Genomic DNA, 19,479 nt, shown 5'->3' on the forward strand with positions numbered 1-19,479 from the left:
GGGCTGCGATAGAAAGCGCGAGAAGCGCGAGGAAGGCCCAGAGAAGGGAGAAGGCGCACTTCATTTTGACGTTGGTTGATTGCGCTGATTCTCGGGTTGCTGTTGGAGGTGGAAGCGTGGCAGGGCGTTGATGAGGGCAGGGGCAGGCGAAATGATATAGTGCGCAGGCGCCAGTCTGACATGGAAGTGGGCCCAGCTGCCTGGAGGCGACGGAGTTTGTGCGGTGAGTGAGCGGGTGAGAAGGGAAGGAGTAGAGCAGTAGCGTGTTGTTGTGCGATAGGCGCCGCCGCGACTGGGAGTGAAAGGGCAGGCGCAGAAGAGTTTACTACGCTCATCTCATAACAGCTTGACAGACCTAGACTTCATATGACCCCAGTCAGTGAGACATTATAGATGGGCGACAACAGGTTTGTGACAGAAACAACAGTTGTCTCCGCGGTCATCCTGTATGTCATTTGGTGGCATTCCGATGGACGGGCGCTTTGCACTTTGTCGCGTCCATGTTCTTCTCCAGTGCCATCCGGAAGAATACGTATTGTTTGCAGAAAATAAACGCATAGATAGCTGTAAGGCAGCTTCAGCAATGTCAGTCTATCGAGATGATCGAGAGTCGACACTGCTCTGGTGTTGGAGAGTCAGCGAGTTCCGCTTATGTCATCTCCCATTAAGCCTCGGCCTAACCTCCGATGCCCATCTTCTCCTCTCTTGCGAAGCTCACCAATCGCGTCCAGTGACTCCCAGGGATTTGATACGCAGCGACCTATCCGACATGTCATACCCGGCGGGGAAGTCGTTACTCTTCTACTGCCATAGATTGCTAACCTACCGCACTGACCATGTCTACAGCTCGCCTTCTTCCTTCGTCACTTGTGCGGGTCGCAGGGCCATTCACACGGCGCCCCCAATGGCTCTACCCACGACGTATTACTCGGGCGCTCACAACATCGTCCAAGGACCTGCACGCGTCCGTTGCGGCAGGCACGCGGGTCGATCACGCCGAAAGCAATGACAACCAGACGGTAGCAGCTATGGGCCGGACCAAGTCGGGCAAGGCCCTCAAAGTCCGCAAATACCCAGCCTTTGAACGCCCCGAAGACGAACGCCTCTACCGTAAACAGCATCTCGCGGCTGCCTATCGCATCTTTGCCTCGCGCGGGTTCGACGAAGGTGTCGCCGGCCATATCAGCGTGCGCGACCCAATACTCACCGACCATTTCTGGCTCAACCCATTGTCGGCGCATTTCTCCCTGATACGCGTGTCGGATCTGATACTGGTGAACGAGGAAGGCGAGGTGGTGCACGGCGACCAGCCCATCAATGCGGCGGCTTTTGCCATTCACAGCGCCATACACAGGCGACGGCCAGACGTACATGCAGCCTGTCATGCGCATAGCGTATATGGCAAGGCCTTTAGCGCCTTTGGTAGGGAACTGGACATGATCACCCAGGACAGCATCCGCTTTTACAAGAGCCACGGCGTATACAACCAGTTTGGCGGAGTCGTGCTGGCCAGCGAAGAGGGCGAGAGGATTGCCGATGCCTTAGGTATGACCCTGTCTACATTCGTGCTTTACGCTACTGATCACTTGCACAGGTGACGGCAAAGCAGCTATCCTCCAAAACCACGGCATCCTCACCGTGGGCAAGTCCGTCGACGAAGCAGCCTTCTGGTTCCTCTCCCTCGACAAGACGTGTCAAGCACAACTCCTTGTAGATGCAGCGGCCGCTGGAAGTGGACACAAGCCCAAGATCATACCGGACAGCGAGGCTGCCGAGACATATAAGCAGGTTGGGACGCCTGAGAAGGGATGGCTGGCATTCCAGAGCTACTACGACGAAGTACTTGCCAAGACTGGAGGCAATTTTCTGGACTGATTTAAGCATCCTATCGCTCAGCGAGGCCAGAACAGCCAAAATGAAATGCGAGGCCTGTGGCAATTGGTGGAGGCCCGGGTTGGCGCACGCGACGCGTTCGATTTAGTCTTAATAAGGCAAGCGTCAGTCGAGTCGACGAAAGTCGGCCTGTCTTCCGTTCGATAGCCATGTCTAATCAGCATCATTGTCACACTCAGTGGACACTCACCTCTTCGTAGCTATGGCCGCTTGGAGTTTGTACGCATACTTACTAACCCTGTGACATGTTCGGCGATCCTTGGGGCCTAAATTCAAATGTTGAGGCCATGAACACTACACACCAGCAGCGCATATTGCACTATCCACCACTCCCACTATTGAACGTCGATTTCGGCATCAGTGAGGCTTGGCCGAGCATTCTGAATACAAAAAAACATGTCGTTATTCAGTGTGGACAGAATTTCTCCATTGTCATTGCGTCTAACATGTTGCACCAACAACTTTGGAACTTCGTGGACGCGACCCTTTCACTTCTGCACAAGTCTTGTCCCGCTACGTCATTTTATTGCTACCTTTCTACATGCAGCATTCTTGTTTGTCTCCCGAACTCACGTCGCTTACCGCCCATCCATCGTTACGGACACAGCAAGCCAGGCCACACGCACACTCGGATCGGGATCAGCCTTCCCTTTATCTCGCCCTAGTACAATGGCGCCTAAGAAGAAGCTCAAACCGACACCGGAAGCCGCATCAGACACGCCGGTCGAGCGAAGTCGCTCTGTCTATGGTGACAGCCACGCAGCGACTGAGAAAGCCATGCTATCCGCACATGCCCACCACCTATGGAACGCTGGCGCGATCGACGAGCACATGGTCGCGGAGCTGTCGAAAGTCAACCCCAAATCCGACGTTCACAGCGTCAGGTATACAACAGACTACCTCGCAGCTCATCCAGACTACACGGGCGAGGACGCCGACGAGATACCAGCTATGCAGACTGCTATGAAACACCGGAGAAGCAGAGACGAGGCACAAAATAGGGTTTTGGAAGACTACTGGGCGGGACGCATCGATCTCTGGGGTCACCCAACTGGATATCAGGTCGATGATAACGGCAGGGACTTACTGCCGCGCACTCAAGGTACCCACCGACAACATGGGATGCCAGGAGCCGCTACGCGAGGTGAACACATCGGCGATACCAGCGAGATAGATCACAGTTCATCCGACAGTTCTGCATCTCCCACAATCACAGGACACGGGCGCCGTACCGACCATCACCCGAACAGAGACACACAAGCATTTGTAGCCAACGCTTCGAAGCACTTCGCGAATTCACCTATTAGAGAAACCCTGCCAACTGCAACCCCACCATCGTTCAAGCAACGAATAGCGCAATTCCACCACACTCCGGATCTCTTACCCTCCGAGGCCCCATCTACAGCGACACCCTTCAGCAGCCCCACGCGCGAACACCCAAGCCGAGAAGAGCCCGATCTGCATTCTGGGATTGCACCCAACCGAGCGATCTTGATCTCCATATCCCCTTCACGATTGTCGACCCAGCGCTCAATGCAAGCTCGCACCGCTGTACCACTACAGCCTCTACACGGTAACTCAGACTACACCGACCTCGATTACTACAGAGCAGCAGCGCTTTGCCGAAAGCGCGGTATACCGAGTGGCGGGAACGTGCATGAAGTGCGAAACCGCCTTGTACGTGACGATACTGCCATGAGCGAAGGACTGCCGCGTGTGATGGCGTCGTCGATCTATCGTAAGGCGTATAAGGCTGTGGCACCAGGTGAAGAGGATATAAGTCATTGATGGGTATCGTGGCCATGGGTTTCAGGATTTGCGCGACGATATGGACTGTAGTTTCCAGCGCTGAAGTAGTGGCAATGAAACTCTACAAGATCACTTTACTCATTCGTGTTCCTTCTCACCAACTCGTTCTCCAGCTCTTCCCTCTCATCAAGAGTCAAATCACTCTTCGCTTTGCCGATTTTAACGCCCAAGAACATGATGATCAAGCCCGCGCCAGCAAGCGCAGTCGCAAGCCAGAAAGCCACCTTGTAACTCCCCCTTCGTCCCCTCTCCTCCGTTTCGCTGACCGCTAGATCTGCAAACGAAAGGAAAACTGCGATACCCAAGAACAACAATGAGTTCATGAAAGATCCCGCTAGCCCTTGACGCGCTTTTGGTAGCGAGGTTGTGATGAAGATGTTGGCGACATTGTAAGTGATGTCGATACCGAGTGTAGCGCAGATCATAGCGGGGAAGATGTAGGCCCAGTAGTTGAAGTCAACAGGGAGAATGGCGAATAGAAGCGTCGATAGAATGTACGCGGTACCGCTGATAAGGAGGAGGATGCGGCCTGGGAGGAGGTGCAGAATTAACCCGCCAACGGTCGCTAAAATCAGTCCGCCAACACACATGGGTGTAAACCATGCGGCGGTAAGCAGCGGACTGGCGCCGGCGACCTCTTCGATATAGAAGCTCGCATAGAAGATGAAGATGCCGAAGGTGCCGTACTGGAAGAACAGCGCAAGGGCGAGTGGCTTCATACCCTTGACACGGAATAGATCAGGGGGTAGGAGAGGCTGTTCAGCGACCCAGCCTTCGATGTAAACGAATAAACCCAGGAAGATCCAACCGATTGCGAAGGTGACGGGTATATAAGGTGTCGCCCATCCTTGTGGTGCATGGCTTCCATCCGTGAGCGCAAAGACGACCAGAACCAAGCCTGGGACTACAGTTGCCGTGCCCCACCAATCCATCTTCACTCCTTTTCCTTCCTGTTTCGCCTTCTCTTTCTCTGCTTTCGGGTTGGGAATGCAAAGGTACGACGCAACGGCCACAATAGCAAGGATGATCGATCCTATCCAGAAGAACCAGCCCCAACTCATGAACTGAGCGGCGACACCAGCGAAGAAGATACCAGTGAAGAAGCCCACCGGTGCAAAAGCACCGTATAAGCTGAAGACGAGGTTCTTGCGCGGCCCAGGGCGGTAGATAGAACCCAGCAGCATGATACCGCTAGGCAAGAATGCCGCAGGACCGAAACCCTGGAGCGCTCGACATACGATAAGCATGACATAGTTTTGTGAGAAACCAGCTATAATCGACCAGATCAAGAACCAAGCCAACCCGATGTTGAAGACAATGTATCCTCCAAACATATCAGACAGCCGGCCGAAAGGCAGTAGGAAAGCTCCTGTTACAAGCGAGAAGACGGAGGCTGGCCATGTTTGCGCGTTGGATGGGATATCGAGAGCGGAGGTCAGGTCGGGGAGCAGGATGTTGAAGCCGGAGATCATGTACTCGGCTACAAACATGGAGCCTAGCAGGGCGAAGCAGAAACCCAGTTCATGAGGGAGAGAGCGGAAGGCTGAGGGGCGTTCGCGGCCGAGTCGCTCGATGTCGGATGGGCTGTATGAGCCGCCATGTTGAGGTGGGCTTCCTTCTTCGGCCTTCTCTAATATGGGGGCTGAATTGTTGGATGGTATCGCGTCGCTTGGGGTATGTGCGGTAGTCTCCATCGGGTCGTTGGACATGGTAGTGTTCCCGTGATGGGCTGGCTGGTATTAGGCGTAGTGAAAGTTATGATAAAGCCATCTAGATGTTTTGTCCTGTGAGTCGATATGGCAAAACCTTTGAAGACGACCCAATTCCATCACAGTCTCATTCTTTCTATATGTTGTGTTCGGACTCCGAAATGACCGCGGACATTGTTGCTATGTGTAATGGAAGACATTTACTCGGGTGCTGAGCCTCAGAGCATACAGCCAAAGGCGAATCCTAGCGGTGACTGTGACGTCTGAGCATAAAGCCGTCACGATGTGGACCGTCGATGCAAAGATTGAGTCTTGGCTGCTACATCGAGCCTAGACGGATCTATCGAGGTCTGGGGCGAACGGCAAGTCAAGCGAACCATGCGCGCAATTCCCCTCCTAAACCCGTCTTTGTCAGCCCCCGGAGACATGCGATTTGCTTGCTTCATCCTCGGGTTGCGCACTCGGTCAACATCGGTTTCTGTAGCTGCAGTCCGACAGGTGTGACGAAATCCTGCATCCACATCAGTCTTGAGGGCGTTAGTAACCCAGTGAACCCGACCCTTCGACCGCCACAAGCAACGCGAAAGATCTCCACCCCACCAAACCTCACGCACCTCAATACAGTCAACCGTCTACACATCTCGCATGGCGACCATCCAATGAGCGTGACGCCCTTCAATCTTCCGACCAAAGCGTGCCACAATTGCCGGAAGCGACGATGGAGGTGCGACCGGTCGCTGCCAAGCTGCCAGAAATGTTTGTCAGCCGGAACGGAATGTCTGGGTTATGGCAAGTTGTTTGTGTGGAATCGCGGGGTTGCGAGCCGGGGCAAGATGATGGGGAAGGGGTATGAGGAGAAGATGGAGCACGATGCTGGTGGTGCTGCAGCTGCGACGGAAGGGGCAGCCAAGACTCACGACGTACCGCCGAGGTTGGTGTGGGAGCACGAGGGCTCATCGCAACAACACCAAGTACCGGAGACCGAATATGAAATCGTGCCCGCAGGATCGGTACCGGAATTTGCCCGCATGTCCGCGCAGGAACAAGATCAGACCATGGCCATGACTGCTGGCGTGCACCGACAGATGACAGACCCTTTGGTTAATGATCTCGATCGCAACTCTCGATACTACCTCTACCACTTCGCAACACAGCTGTGCGAGGTCATGGTTGTGTACGATGAGCCTGGACAGAATCCCATTCGCGACCTCATCCCCGCGACCTCTGCCTACCCGCTGCTCTTGCAGATCATTGTCGCAAACTCGGCGTTTCACGTCTTCAACATTACGCGCAACCCCATGGGCCAGTCAGCTTACCAAGGCGAGCGGAGCCCGACCGTGATGGCTTATTACCAAGCTGTGAACCGATTTGGAGGTCCGTTGAAGTCGTCCTACAGAGACGCACTCGTGGCGAAGCAGCAAGCGCTCTCCTTACTTGCAAAGAGCGTGGCTTGTGTGAACACCACAAACATTGACCTCATATTGATCACTATCCTGCTGTTTGTCAACTATGCTCTGGTAGAGTCAGGCAGAGATAAGTGGAAAGTGCACATGGACGGTGCGCTGAAGCTCATCAAACTTCTGGGTGAGCCCGAGTATATACAACGGCCGATGAGTAGGCTCCGCCAGACGATTCTTTCAGACTTTCTTGTATTCCATATCCTCGGATCGACTTTCAGCTTCACGACGCTTCCCGCATTGATTCCCGAGACCATCGAGTTGGACCCTATTCTTCGGTACGCGGAGACGAACAACTACCTTTCTTGCCCTGGGCCGTTGTTGCGTGTAATGCTCGAATCCTTCGCATTGCCCGATAGTCATGGGTCGCCCTCTGAGACCACGACGCCCATATATCTCCAAGAGCAGGTGGGTGTACTCCTGCAACGCGCGCTCGACTTCGATCCCATCGCATGGTCTTTTGAGTTTGAGCGTGCATCGCCTTTCGACGACATACAGAAACGGATTCGAATAGCCTCCGCGCATCGATCGGCGGTCTGCATCTATCTCGCTCGTGTACTACCTTCCACCAATCCTCTTCTCGATCCCGCGAGTGGCACAGCCCTCGTCAGCCTCACCGCTCTCGCCGACGACGTCGTCAACCACATTTCGCATCTCGAGCCTGGAGATGCACTCTTCAAATCTATCTGTTGGCCATTGTTCCTTGCTGGTGCCGAGTCGGAGGACCCTAGTCAGCGCGAGTGGATCATGAACACACTAGATGAACTCTATGGGCAGATGTTCTGGGGCTATCTTCACACGTCCAAGCGCGTGTTGGAGGCTATTTGGCGTTTCAAGGACTCAGCTGGACCTGGTGCCGGCAACTGTTGGGTGGAAGAGGTTAAAGATCTGGGCAACGACATCTTGATCGCTTGAGTACGTGCAGCGGCCAAAGACAGAGTATGAAGGTGCGAAACAACAAAATTGAACGTCCGAACGGGGATCTATGTGCCCGCAACGGATTACCAGCATGCAGGCGGAACGTTACCTGGGTGGTAGTTACACTACATTGCAGACCCAGCTCCTTGGGTGTACCTTCCGTGACACTCACATCCCACGCATCGGTCGGACCTCCATTGCGAAAAAGTAATCTACTGCTCCGATTCCACAGACCATTCCTAGTCAAGATCGATGGGTGCGATGGCAGGCACCACCTAGTCTAGTCTGGTCGATCCCCGGGTGGTCGGTAGCGGGGTATCCGTCACGGGTACCTCAAGCTGCGTGCACCGTGTTATACAAGCATTTGGCTTCTCGAAACATGCAATGCGCATCGCCCAGGTTGTCTTACCACCTTTTTCGAGTTCTGGGTCGCATATTCGCGTTACTTCAAAGCCCAATTTTGTGCTTCGAGCTGCTCCGACGCCAAGACCTTCAAAGTACTGCTCTCGTGCGAAACTCCATCATGCGCACATGGCGTGCCATAGGAAATCAACTCGGATGGGTCGTATATGCGCTCTGTATGGTACATTCGACCCGCTTCTCTTTCGCCAATCAGTTATCAGCACCTCTGGATGCGCACCAGCTTGATGGAAAGCAGGTACCATTGCTCGCTCAGAGGTAAGACCACATGGATCTTCTTTTTGAGAATAGGCGCAGCCTCCGCCTTTCGCGGCTTACCCTGTGTATGCTCGCTCTTGCAAGTACATTAGCGCATGCGGGTGTTGCCATTCTCGGACTTCGACGGAGGGTACTTGCAAGCCCCGCCCATCTTGGCTTACTATTCAAACGTTGTTCATAGCCTGAACATCGTCTGGAATATTGTTTTGTATCATCGCTTTCGCGTAGCCTCGAGGTGTACGGCTTCTAAAGTCCGCATTCGCCATGCTTTCCACACCCTTCCTCCATCTGCTCCTTCCCAGCCTCATGTTCATTACTAAAGCATCTGCGCAAAGCAACAGCAACGACGTATTCGATCCCAAGGGGCGCACAGAACTCGCGCTTGAAGCTCTACAATTGTGGTATAACACAACTACCGGCCTATGGGAGTCGACTGGGTGGTGGAATGGTGCGAATATCATGACAATGATTGGCGACTACGCGAAATCAGATACTGAAGACGAAGAATTGCAGGACCTGGCAAGCAATGTCTTTGCGACTGCGTTGCTAAAGGCGCCGATCAAAAATCCAGACGCGAGTATTAATGAGCTATGTGCTTATAGCACAACGCCAACTGTCGGCAACACGACTTGCCATCAGACTGGGTACACGAAGATACTCGATCCGGATACCAACGAGCCTCACACATTCTATCCGCTTGGCTGGTACGATAATGGGGGGTCCTATCCCACCAGGCCAGATCCTCATGACTGGCTGGACGGCTACTACGACGATGATCTATGGTGGGCGTTAGCCTGGATCAATGCATACGACGTCACCGCGGATACCGCTTATCTCACCCTCGCGGAAGGCATATTCCTCGCTGTATCGCGCACCTGGGGTACTTACTGCTCTTATGGCGGTATCTACTGGAATTGGGAAAGGGACTACGTAAATGCGATCGCTAATGAGCTCTTCTTCAGTACAGCTGCGCATCTGGCCAACCGCGTCCACGACGATAAAAAGAAGACTCTGTACTTGTATTGGGCGGAGAAAAGTCTGAATTGGTTCGTTGGAAGTGGTATGATCAACGAGCATGGTACAATCAACGATGGACTGACGGAGGATTGTGCCAACAACAAGAAGACTGTTTGGTCATACAACCAGGGTGTAATCTTGGGAGGTTTTGTCGAACTTTACCAAGCTTCAAGCTCACCCCACTCCGCATACCTCGTTCTCGCATCGGAAATCGCGAATGCGGCACTTGTCGCGCTTTCGGACGAAAATGGCGTTCTACACGACGAATGCGAGCCGAGCTGTGGTGCCGATGGCGCCCAATTCAAGGGCATCTTCATGCGTAATCTGGTCAAACTTCACGCTGTGGCACCGCAAAAAGTGTTTGCAAACGCTATTCGCGTCAATGCGGGGTCTATCTGGCAACTAGATAGAGCGGTGACAGTTGAAGGCTTACCTGTGTTCAGTGTTAACTGGGCAGGGCCTTGGGTCACTCCGGCGAATGCAAGCACGCATAGCTCGGCGATGGATGCACTTGTCGCTGATTTAGTCGTCGACTGAAGATCCAGGGTGACGAACATAATGGAAGAAAGCCACTTATACAATTCATCTCCATTGCTCGCGCGTTGCTATGTTTTTGCGCCGACCGACCATCGCTTTCAGCACATGGTCAGATATCTGAGTCCAGCTCCACTACTGCGAAATGTCCTCGATCGTGATGGCGCCTGTACCGTTCAAGAAGTCCATCTTTCCAACATCAACGCCCTTCATCCTCAGTATGTCATACGCAGTCACGATGTGGAACCTAAAATCATCAGCAAAACATCATTACGAGCCTGAACCCTCAAGCGAATCTTCACTTACCACATGTTCGGATGCGCAAACTTTGTGACATAGTCCAGCGCCGGCAGCCTCATCTGCTTGACACCGCCAAACTTGACGACAACCTCGTCATCATGCTTACCCTCGAAGTCCTTCTCCGAGAAGCCCTCAAGATACTTGATAGTCTTCTCGACGCGAGCTAGTAACTCAGGGAAGGTCTGCTCCTCGTCGGGCAGCGTCATGCCTTCCAAGGCAGGGTTCACGCGAGAAGGAATGAACTTGGCGGCATCGGTAAAACGGTAGACTTGGTAGCGGAAGTCCTTCATGTCTGGATGGATAGATGCGGTGAGGAAGTCATTGGGGTCGGTGGCTTTGGCGTGCTCGTAGCCTTTGTTGATGAAGAAGTGTGCGTTCTTGAGGCCCGTGATGACGGGAGCGATGGCGACCTTGTGGAATGAGAGAGCCATGTTGGGTGGTGGTTTGAGAATTGAAGGAAGTGTTGAAAGGGTGAGGATAACGGCAGTTTCAGTCTCTTGTTGATGAAGTTGGTTGATGCTAGTAGATGCCCTGGCGGGGTAGTCGACTATTTATGTTCCACTTCTGTCTATCTCGCATCTTCTCTCAGTACACTGAGCATCAAGCTCACTACGCTCCACTTGGCATCAGCACTCCACCGTTCATCCCAAAGCGGACCCGATCCTACTCAGATGGTTACACGACTGGCGGTGATTACGGCCTGGATTACAAAGCGGGTGGGTTGCAATCTGGTGGAGTCCCGTGATTGACCAATCAGATCATGACGCGATTGACCGGACCCACTTTCGCGCCGTCGGCCGCGAGGCATCGACACGCGAGATGCGCGACTGCGGTGAGACTACACGCGACGCAGGGCCACTACGTTCGATATGCGCCCTTTTCTTGGGCTATTGCCTTGGTTCAGATATACGAGTGTGCTGACAAAAGTCGCAGAGTTCCGCGCGGTTTGGTCCTTGGGAAGGCTCATCTAATCGTGCCCTGCATACCCTGACCGCTGGCGTTGCGCCCTTTACAATGCCTCCAACGAAGTTCGAACGGACGAGCATTCGGCCACTCTCTGAATGCGACTACTGACCCACTGGGTAATGAGCTTTCCTGTTACACTTCCACCGCCGATGTGCACGAGCTTGGATGGCACTCGGGCATTTCGAGATCTCCGGTCAACTCGTCTGGAAACTTGAGCATGCAACATGCGGTCAGCTTCTGATGTGTTATCCGAACTCTAAGATCCGTCGCCCATGGTCCACAGAGTCGAGTTCGAGCGTGGTAGCTCTAATGAAAGACTGCTGCTTCAGTATGACAACCAACTCTTTTGGTCATCAAGCAACGAATCCCACCTAGTTGTCGGAACGCAGGATAGTTCAACATCGATTGTTGCAACCAAAACTACAACAGAGTCGACCATCGTCACTTGTGATGGCATGGAAAGTGCACCGCTTGATGGCAGGTTTTACTTTGTTGACCAATTGCCTTAGTTAAGCACAGGACGAAGTAGACTGTTCATGCTGATCTTGGATTAATAGTGGGAACTATCGAGCTTTGCCTTTGCCTTTCATCGCAATGCAGTCTAGACTCATCAGCTCGATATTGATTGTATATCATGGAAGTGCTTGCTGGGGAGAAACAGACGACAACGCAAGCATTGAACGGTTTGCTTGACGTAAACATGAAAGCGAAATTTCTGTATATGAGGACAGGCTTACTCCGAAAGCCCGTACATCCAAGACACAGTGTTCACTTCTGCAACCCGCTACACACTGGTCGAGATCACACATCCGTCACACCTACACTGCGACAGTCATGCCTCTGTCAGATGGGTACAAAGCCGAATACAAAGCCGCAATCACTTCGGGCAAAGAGCCATGTCGGAGATGCGGTAAGTTTCACAAAACGAATGCCTGTAAAGCTGATCCGAACGACTGCTACAACATGGCCATCTGCCGCTTGGACGAAAAGGGAACCGGTACACCCGATGAGCTCCGTGCAGAAGCTGAACAAGTATGGGCAGCCACAAAAGAAGAACTAAAGATATCCGAAGCAGCAAAGCCGAAAGCTCCAGGGGCTGGCCGCAAGATAATCGTGAGCAAGGATTTTGGCACGATGATACCACTTACACCAGCGAAGGATGAAGCTATCCAGGAAGTGGACCCACCCCGGGGAGGAATCTGTATACCGAAGGACGTGATCGATGAGACTGACACTCCAAACTCCGTCCACGTTACGAGCAACTATGTCCGTGTCACCAGAATTCCTCAAAAGCTATATGTCTATACACTGGACTTCTGGCGGCCAGATTCCGGAATCCAGGGCGGTAAAACCTATTACACCAAGCGTCGGGAAATTCACGGTGCCTTTCAAGCTATGATCAAAGCCGGAGTCCTCGATTTCGGCGCCGATGTCACATGGGCGTCCGATTCCAAGGACCTTTGGTGTACTGTAGCTCTACCAGCATGCCCGGCGGTGCCTGGCATCACTTTCTCAACCGACAAGTTCCGTTATCGACAGATTGATGGCAAAGAGGCAGATGACTTCCGGGCAACAGTGTCCTTCTCTCTCGTATTAGACGACATTCCAGGCAAACTTACAACTCAGGATCTGGCCAACCTATCGGATTACATTCGTGCGCTCAACGCCATTGTTGCCAAATCAGTACACGAGACCGCTGAAGCTGATCAGATACATCTCACTCAGATCGGAGCCAACAAGTTCTACCTCAACGGCGCCTGGACCGATATCAAGGGGCTGCGAGCTGTTCGCGGGTACTTCACGTCGATCAGGCCTGGCCGAACCTCTACACTTCTCAACGTCAACACTGCTACATCTGCCTTCCTACCCCCGGGGAACGTATCTAACCTACTGCGACAGAGTAATGTACTGCCAATCAAAACAGCTGGGGGCAAGAACTACATCGAAAAGTTGCTCAGTGGCTCTTTGGTGAGAGTTCTGTATCATCGACAGAACTACACGAACAGCAATGTAGACTACAACTCCCACGAAAGCCGCACGAAGACATTCATCCAGTTTGGAGATTCGGTCGACATTCAGAAGTTCTACAAGCTGTTGAAGCCTACGAAGGGTCAGCCTCGACAGCTTGACCTTAGCGACAAGCATGGCACAACTGTGCGTAGCTACTTCAAAAATAGTGGGTAGTTTCCATATAATTCTGTGAGACATACTGACTCGAGAGCATAGCCTTCAAGAGTAAGCTGACCATAGGTTACTCGTGGGATGAGTCGCTATGCGTCAATGTCGGTACCCGAGTGAGAACTGTTCCGCGTCGTGGCGAAACTCACGAGGCTTTGATGAAGGAACAGAGTCTCAAAGGAGCCCAATGAATACCAGCATGTCTCCTGGAGATCGTCCCCAACCAGACAACAAAGGCGACGCTGGGCGGCATGCACACGTCGTCTATGCTCGATGTCGCATTGCGATTGCCCAACGCCAACGCTACGTTCATCGAGAAAGAAGGTTTGGTACGACTAGGCATCAGGAACCAGGCAGCGCAAAGCCCACTTGTAAGTTATCTGCGGTTCCATTCTCCGGGCGAAACTAACATTCATTAGACCAAGCTAGGCTTCGAGGTGAGCACAGATTTGATCACAATCCCAGGCAGAATACTGGACCTTCCACGACTCTACTACGGGCCGGAGAAAAGTCAAGCAGTCGCTTCAGAACTTCAAGCGGCGCAATTACGCGAGCTCACTACGCGCAACCGCGAACTGTCATCGTGGAATCTTGAGCACGTCACCTTTGCCAAGCCGAGCAACATCGGAAAACTGCATGTGCTTGCACTCAAAGATAGCAGACGGTCCCTTCACGATGCGCAATTTGTTCGAAATAACATGGTCGCAACACTTCAGTCACACAACATGCCTTTGACAGCTGGAGAGTGCGCCCTGCAGGACGGTGCACAGCTCAATGATAAACTCGCGACATGGTACTCCGACAATCATGTGGATGCCAACGACTGTACCCTTGTGCTCTTGGCACAGAAAGATCTCCTTATTTACTCGCAGGTTCGGCGGCAAGCCGACCTCGAAAGTGGCAAGCACACTATTTGCGCTTTGGGCCCCAAGCTAGATAATGCCCAGACCCGATCCAATCTCGCCCTGAAAGTCAACATGAAAGGAGCTGGAGACAATCACCATTTGGACGAAGCCGTGCTCAACACACTCCTGGGATCCGAGCTACGCAAGAGGACGATGATCCTAGGAGCTGATGTTACCCACTCCGGTGCTGGCACTAAGTCAGGCAGTCCCAGCATTGCCTGTGTGGTCGGCAGCGTGGACAGGCAATTCATGAACTACCCTGGTTCAATGAGGCTTCAGGCTGGCGGGCAGGAGGTAAGTCACCACAGTCTACATATAACAATGCATTAGCTCACTGCAGAAACAGCAAATAGCCAAAGAACACCTAGTGTCCATGGTCAAGGAACGCGTCCTCGCATATACCGACAACATCGAAAACAAGGAGATGCCGACCTCCATGCTCTTTTACAGAGATGGTGTGTCAGAGTCCCAGTTCAACATGTGCAAGGACGAAGAGATTCCCGCAATCTTAGAAGGTTATGAACAGGCCGGCGGCGACGCTACAAAGCTAAGCCTTACTTTCGTGATCGTTGGTAAACGTCATCATACCCGATTCTACGCGACAAAAGAATCTCAGACGCGCAAGTGCACCGTCAATCTCGGTGGGGGCGAGAAGGAGTATGGCGTCATCAACGGTAACCTCATGCCCGGTCTACTGGTCGACGACGTGGTCACCAACCCTGGCAACTACAACTTCTTCCTGCAATCTCACTGTGCCATCAAGGGTACCGCGCGTTCAGCTCACTACCACGTTCTCCAGGACGACATGAACCTTGGATCGGCGTCTCTCCCCGACTTGACGATGCAACTCTGTAGCGCTTTCAGTCGCGCCACGCATTCCGTCTCCTACGTGGCCCCAGCATACATGGCAGACAGATTATGCGAACGAGGTCGGGCTTATCTACGGATCTGGGCGAGCAACCATGACCAAGGCGAGCTGTTTGAGCTTCCTCAGCAGGCCAACGGCAAAAAGGCCAAGCTTACCAAAGAGCAGTTGATGAACCTGAAGCATGGCTTTGCTCTCAAGCTTGCGCGCGACAAGACTGTCTGGGGCGAGCATTACCACGACGACCCAAATGACGACAGTAAGCCGCTCAGGCTGAGCCCATGGCACCCAAACCTTGATCAGGGCATGTTTTGGATGTAATGGAATATCCGGATCGCGCGGCGAGAGGCTATCGGACCGTGGGTTCTCGATGGCTAAGGTTTCTTTCTGGTCTTTGCTTGATTTCTTTTGTAGCTGTTTGCGTTGGTCTTTCTGGGTTTCTGTTGCTCTCATGGCTCTTTCATATGTTTCCGCGCGTTGCATCTTGTATTTCCCTCCCTTGGTGCTCCCTGTCGTCTTGCTCTTGTCGCATGCTCTTTTTGCTTTTACATAGACTTCAGTTCGTACTCTCATTCAATAGATTTGTCAATCGATTCAATCATCTTCAACTTACGTACTCTGCATATACCGGTGCCCCGGGGGTCTTATATCGTGTCGCGATGCGGCCCGATCGTTGCGAGCGTGGAAAGTAAGAGGGCTGGCACGTTAGCTCATCCCACGTTCGCACGAACGGGAACTTGACGCGTCGACCCGAGATCGGCAAGCCATAGCTCCCACGCTACATCGTCGCCGTCATCATCAACCTTATAGCCGAATTAGAGATAGGTTTGCCGAAGCAATGAACAAGATGGCTGATCCCTGGTCTCCTTCAATATCCGACGATTTTGTTGACCTCTCTAGATACCCATATACACTCGCATCGCATCACGACCCGTCGCATTACCTCACCCTACAACACCGATCAAAATGTCGGACACGAAGACCCCCCACGACCTGAATTGCCTCACCATCGGCGAACTCGAGAAGCTTGCCGCAGAGCGCATGGACAAGCAGACACGCGATTACTACAATGAGGGTGCAGACTCTGGATCGACGCTCCGCGAGAACATTGACGCATACCAAAAGTATCGCATTCGGCCACGCGTGCTTCGCGACATCTCCTCCATCGATACGACCGTAAACGTTTTCGGACACAAGAACAGCATACCCCTCGGTGTCGCACCAACCGCTATGCAATGTCTCGCACACGACGACGGTGAACTGGCGACCGCACGCGCATGCGCCAACAAGGATATCGTAATGGGCCTGAGCAGCTTCAGCACAACCAGCCTTGAAGACGTGAAAGGCGCATTGGGCAACCATCCCGGAGCCCTACAACTCTACCTCTTCGAAGAGCGCACCCAAAGCCAGAAGCTCATCCAACGCGCCAAGAAAGCCGGCTACAAAGCTGTCATGCTCACGGTTGACACCCCGGTTCTCGGACGCCGGAACTTAGAGATAAGGAACCAGTTCAAGCTGCCGAAACACCTCAAAGTAGCAAACTTCAACCGCGATGAGAAACACGACGAGGGTGTCAAGGTCGAGGAGAAAATCGCCTCAACATCCACGGAAGCGAACGAGTCGCGCAAGAGGAGCGAGACACCCAGTGCCACCGACAGCAACAAGAGACAGCCGCCAAAGGGTCCAATAAGCTTCCACAGCCACGCACCCAACCCAACACTCTGCTGGGAACGCGACATAGCCTGGCTGAAAGAACAATGTTACCCCGAGATGGAAGTCTGGGTGAAAGGCGTTGCGACGGGCGAAGACGCACTACTAGCCTGCCACCACGGCGTCGACGGTATCGTGGTGTCGAATCACGGTGGGCGACAACTTAATGGCGCATTGGCTACCATCGATGCGTTGCCTGAAGTCGTTGCTGCTGTACATTCACAAACCGGGAAGAAAATCCCTGTACACGTTGACGGAGGAATCAGACACGGTACGGATGTATTCAAAGCACTCGCGCTGGGTGCGGACTTCGTCTGGGTTGGCAGGCCGATACTTTGGGGATTGGCATACAAAGGGCAAGAAGGTGTTGAATTGGCGCTGAAGTTATTGAGTGATGAATTCAAGTTGTGCATGGGACTTGCGGGTGTGACAAAGGTTGAGGACATTGGACCAGAGTACTTGGTCAAGATGGATCGAAGTGGATTCGTGAGTCGTCTTTAGAGACTGTGGGCATACATTGCCGGGTAGCTTTGGATCTACGCACTATTGATACGACTTTGGTATATACAAACGGGCTCGGATATGTTACAGTACCTACGCCGCCTGTCTCCTACTCTCGATAAAGTCCACGTAGTCGAAGAAACTCTTCTTGTACCTTCGCACTTGTGTCGTGCGGTTCACAGTCTGGATACCAAACTGCTGGTCGTAGTCACCAAACTCCCAGTTGTCGGCCCACGACCAAGCAAACGCGCCAATGAAGTTGACACCGTCTTCCCAGATCGCCTTCAGGCCTTCGTTCAGATACGTCTGGTAGTACCAGCTCCTTGGGCTGTCAAACTCCTGGTCTGCTTGCTCTTTTTGCGCCTCGGCGAAGACAGGAAAGCCGAATTCAGTGACGGCCACTGGAGAACGCCATGTGTTCCAAAGATAGTTTAGGTATGTGCGGAAATAGCTGGGTGTCAGATAGACATATGATTGACTGCGGTACCCGATGTCCCAGCCAGTGGTGGTGAGAGTGCTCTGAGTTACACAGTAAGGTCGGAGGGGATGAGTGATGTTGGCAGCGCAGTCCGCGATGGTGTCATTCGGCGGTGGACTGACTACGGTCGCAGTGTACGGTTGGATCGAGAAGAAGTCCGCAGTACCGTTGATGTATTGTAGATCTTCTTGGCTCAATGGTACGTAGTCGTCAACACTACTCTTGAATGATTCCGGGTAGTCTGTTCCGAGGAAGATAGGGTTGGCAAAGGTAGCTAGCTGGAAGGAGTTGAAGTGATTGGCAGCGTCGACGTCAGCGGGGTCATCTGGATTGCGTGGGACGCCAAAGTTGTCGTTGAATGTGAGCGACATCTTTCCAGTTCCACCAATGTCATCGTGGTAGAAGTGGTAGAGTCTCGCATGAGCTTTGATGACAGCATCGATAGATCTTCCGTTCCGCGCACCCAGGAGAGGCTCGTTGAAGGTCCACCAGATTGGCACACGGTCAGCAAAATGTGTCATGACAATCTTTCCGTATTCGACGAAAGCATCCTCCCACGACACATTATTGTAGCTACATTGGAAACAAGAGTCCAGATAGCCAATGCCTCCAGTTCCGGGCTTGATAAAGACATCGCTGATGTTGTTGTAATATTGGAAAGGAGAGTCGTTGTGGTAAAGCATGACAGCAGGATGCATGCCTTTTTCCAAGACGAAGTTGATGAGATCGTCGTAGTGCGAGAGACCTTGCTTGTTGACTGGTGTGCCTGGTAAAATGAACGGCAGAATCCGAGTCCAAGGAATGGAGAATCTGTAATACTTGATGCCCATGGCAGCAATTCGTTCGATGTCTTGCTTGTACAAGTAGTAGTGTTCGTTCGCGATCCAGTTCGGCGCTTGGCCCGGGTTGTTCAAGGCAGCAACGTCGTTGTGAACGGGTGTCCGTCCCTCATCTGCGACGGCTCCCTCGATTTGGACAGCTGATGCCGCCACGCCAAGCATGAAGTCTGCAGGGAAGGAGTAGCATTGCTGGGGTACCAGTGGCTCAGGTGGTGGCAGAATGAGCTCGCTGGTCGGTACTGGCGTCGGTTCAACTGTTGTAGAGTACATCCCGGTCGTGAAGTTGACCCATGGCACGGTCGTCCAGAGAGCTGTCCAGGATGCGTTTCCGTATGGATTCCCCAAGTCGGTCGGTGATGCGGTGACATTTGAGTTCCAGTTGCCCCATTGTGTTGTCGTCAGATTTGGCACCAAGCTACTGAGCGACGCGTACGGTGGTGCATAGGTAGTAGTGGTAGTGGGAGCTGGGGCAGATGTTGCTGTACGAACAGTCTCGGTCTGTGTGAAGCTGAACTCTCTGAAGGTATACGAGGGCAGTGCAGTCGCATATGTTTGATTTGCCGAGCATTGCGGTCGCGAGACAGGCCCTTCAGCAGGGACGTAGACTTGCTGGGCGAGAGCCACAGCGCCATACGCAAGAAGTGCTTGAGGCTTCATGATGATGGCCAAGGAACGCTTGATACATCTTGGTATTCTCTGCGGAGCTCTTTATACCTCTGTGG

At 52.9% G+C, this 19,479-nt stretch overlaps 9 protein-coding genes across 9 annotated transcripts; 6 read left to right on the plus strand and 3 right to left on the minus strand.

Annotated features, from left to right (window-relative positions):
* Positions 1-836: 836 nt before the first annotated feature.
* On the plus strand, positions 837-1,875 carry J4E79_001074 (uncharacterized protein; the record flags this gene model as incomplete). Its single annotated transcript, XM_049349984.1, has 2 exons — positions 837-1,545; positions 1,595-1,875. The coding sequence occupies 2 exons, from the start codon at positions 837-839 to the stop codon at positions 1,873-1,875; spliced, it is 990 nt and encodes a 329-aa protein (XP_049215143.1).
* A 687-nt stretch (positions 1,876-2,562) lies between these two features.
* J4E79_001075 (uncharacterized protein) lies at positions 2,563-3,163 on the plus strand (the record flags this gene model as incomplete). The annotated part of the gene is made up of 2 exons (XM_049349985.1): positions 2,563-2,995; positions 3,087-3,163. 2 exons carry the CDS (start codon positions 2,563-2,565, stop codon positions 3,161-3,163), a joined length of 510 nt encoding a protein of 169 aa, XP_049215144.1.
* A 613-nt stretch (positions 3,164-3,776) lies between these two features.
* J4E79_001076 (uncharacterized protein) lies at positions 3,777-5,411 on the minus strand (the record flags this gene model as incomplete). The annotated part of the gene is made up of 1 exon (XM_049349986.1): positions 3,777-5,411. The coding sequence occupies one exon, from the start codon at positions 5,409-5,411 to the stop codon at positions 3,777-3,779; it is 1,635 nt and encodes a 544-aa protein (XP_049215145.1).
* A 1,028-nt stretch (positions 5,412-6,439) lies between these two features.
* On the plus strand, positions 6,440-7,783 carry J4E79_001077 (uncharacterized protein; the record flags this gene model as incomplete). The annotated part of the gene is made up of 1 exon (XM_049349987.1): positions 6,440-7,783. The coding sequence occupies one exon, from the start codon at positions 6,440-6,442 to the stop codon at positions 7,781-7,783; it is 1,344 nt and encodes a 447-aa protein (XP_049215146.1).
* A 945-nt stretch (positions 7,784-8,728) lies between these two features.
* J4E79_001078 (uncharacterized protein) lies at positions 8,729-10,018 on the plus strand (the record flags this gene model as incomplete). The annotated part of the gene is made up of 1 exon (XM_049349988.1): positions 8,729-10,018. The coding sequence occupies one exon, from the start codon at positions 8,729-8,731 to the stop codon at positions 10,016-10,018; it is 1,290 nt and encodes a 429-aa protein (XP_049215147.1).
* Positions 10,019-10,150: 132 nt separating this feature from the next.
* On the minus strand, positions 10,151-10,746 carry J4E79_001079 (uncharacterized protein; the record flags this gene model as incomplete). Its single annotated transcript, XM_049349989.1, has 2 exons — positions 10,151-10,262; positions 10,322-10,746. 2 exons carry the CDS (start codon positions 10,744-10,746, stop codon positions 10,151-10,153), a joined length of 537 nt encoding a protein of 178 aa, XP_049215148.1.
* A 1,498-nt stretch (positions 10,747-12,244) lies between these two features.
* On the plus strand, positions 12,245-15,550 carry J4E79_001080 (uncharacterized protein; the record flags this gene model as incomplete). The annotated part of the gene is made up of 4 exons (XM_049349990.1): positions 12,245-13,457; positions 13,658-13,830; positions 13,879-14,658; positions 14,705-15,550. 4 exons carry the CDS (start codon positions 12,245-12,247, stop codon positions 15,548-15,550), a joined length of 3,012 nt encoding a protein of 1,003 aa, XP_049215149.1.
* Positions 15,551-16,195: 645 nt separating this feature from the next.
* J4E79_001081 (uncharacterized protein) lies at positions 16,196-17,440 on the plus strand (the record flags this gene model as incomplete). The annotated part of the gene is made up of 1 exon (XM_049349991.1): positions 16,196-17,440. The coding sequence occupies one exon, from the start codon at positions 16,196-16,198 to the stop codon at positions 17,438-17,440; it is 1,245 nt and encodes a 414-aa protein (XP_049215150.1).
* A 93-nt stretch (positions 17,441-17,533) lies between these two features.
* J4E79_001082 (uncharacterized protein) lies at positions 17,534-19,414 on the minus strand (the record flags this gene model as incomplete). Its single annotated transcript, XM_049349992.1, has 1 exon — positions 17,534-19,414. The coding sequence occupies one exon, from the start codon at positions 19,412-19,414 to the stop codon at positions 17,534-17,536; it is 1,881 nt and encodes a 626-aa protein (XP_049215151.1).
* Positions 19,415-19,479: the final 65 nt, after the last annotated feature.

The sequence above is a fragment of the Alternaria viburni genome, assembly GCF_023758015.1.
Source record: "Alternaria viburni strain BMP 2772 chromosome Unknown scaffold_2, whole genome shotgun sequence".
Lineage (NCBI taxonomy): Eukaryota > Fungi > Ascomycota > Dothideomycetes > Pleosporales > Pleosporaceae > Alternaria > Alternaria viburni.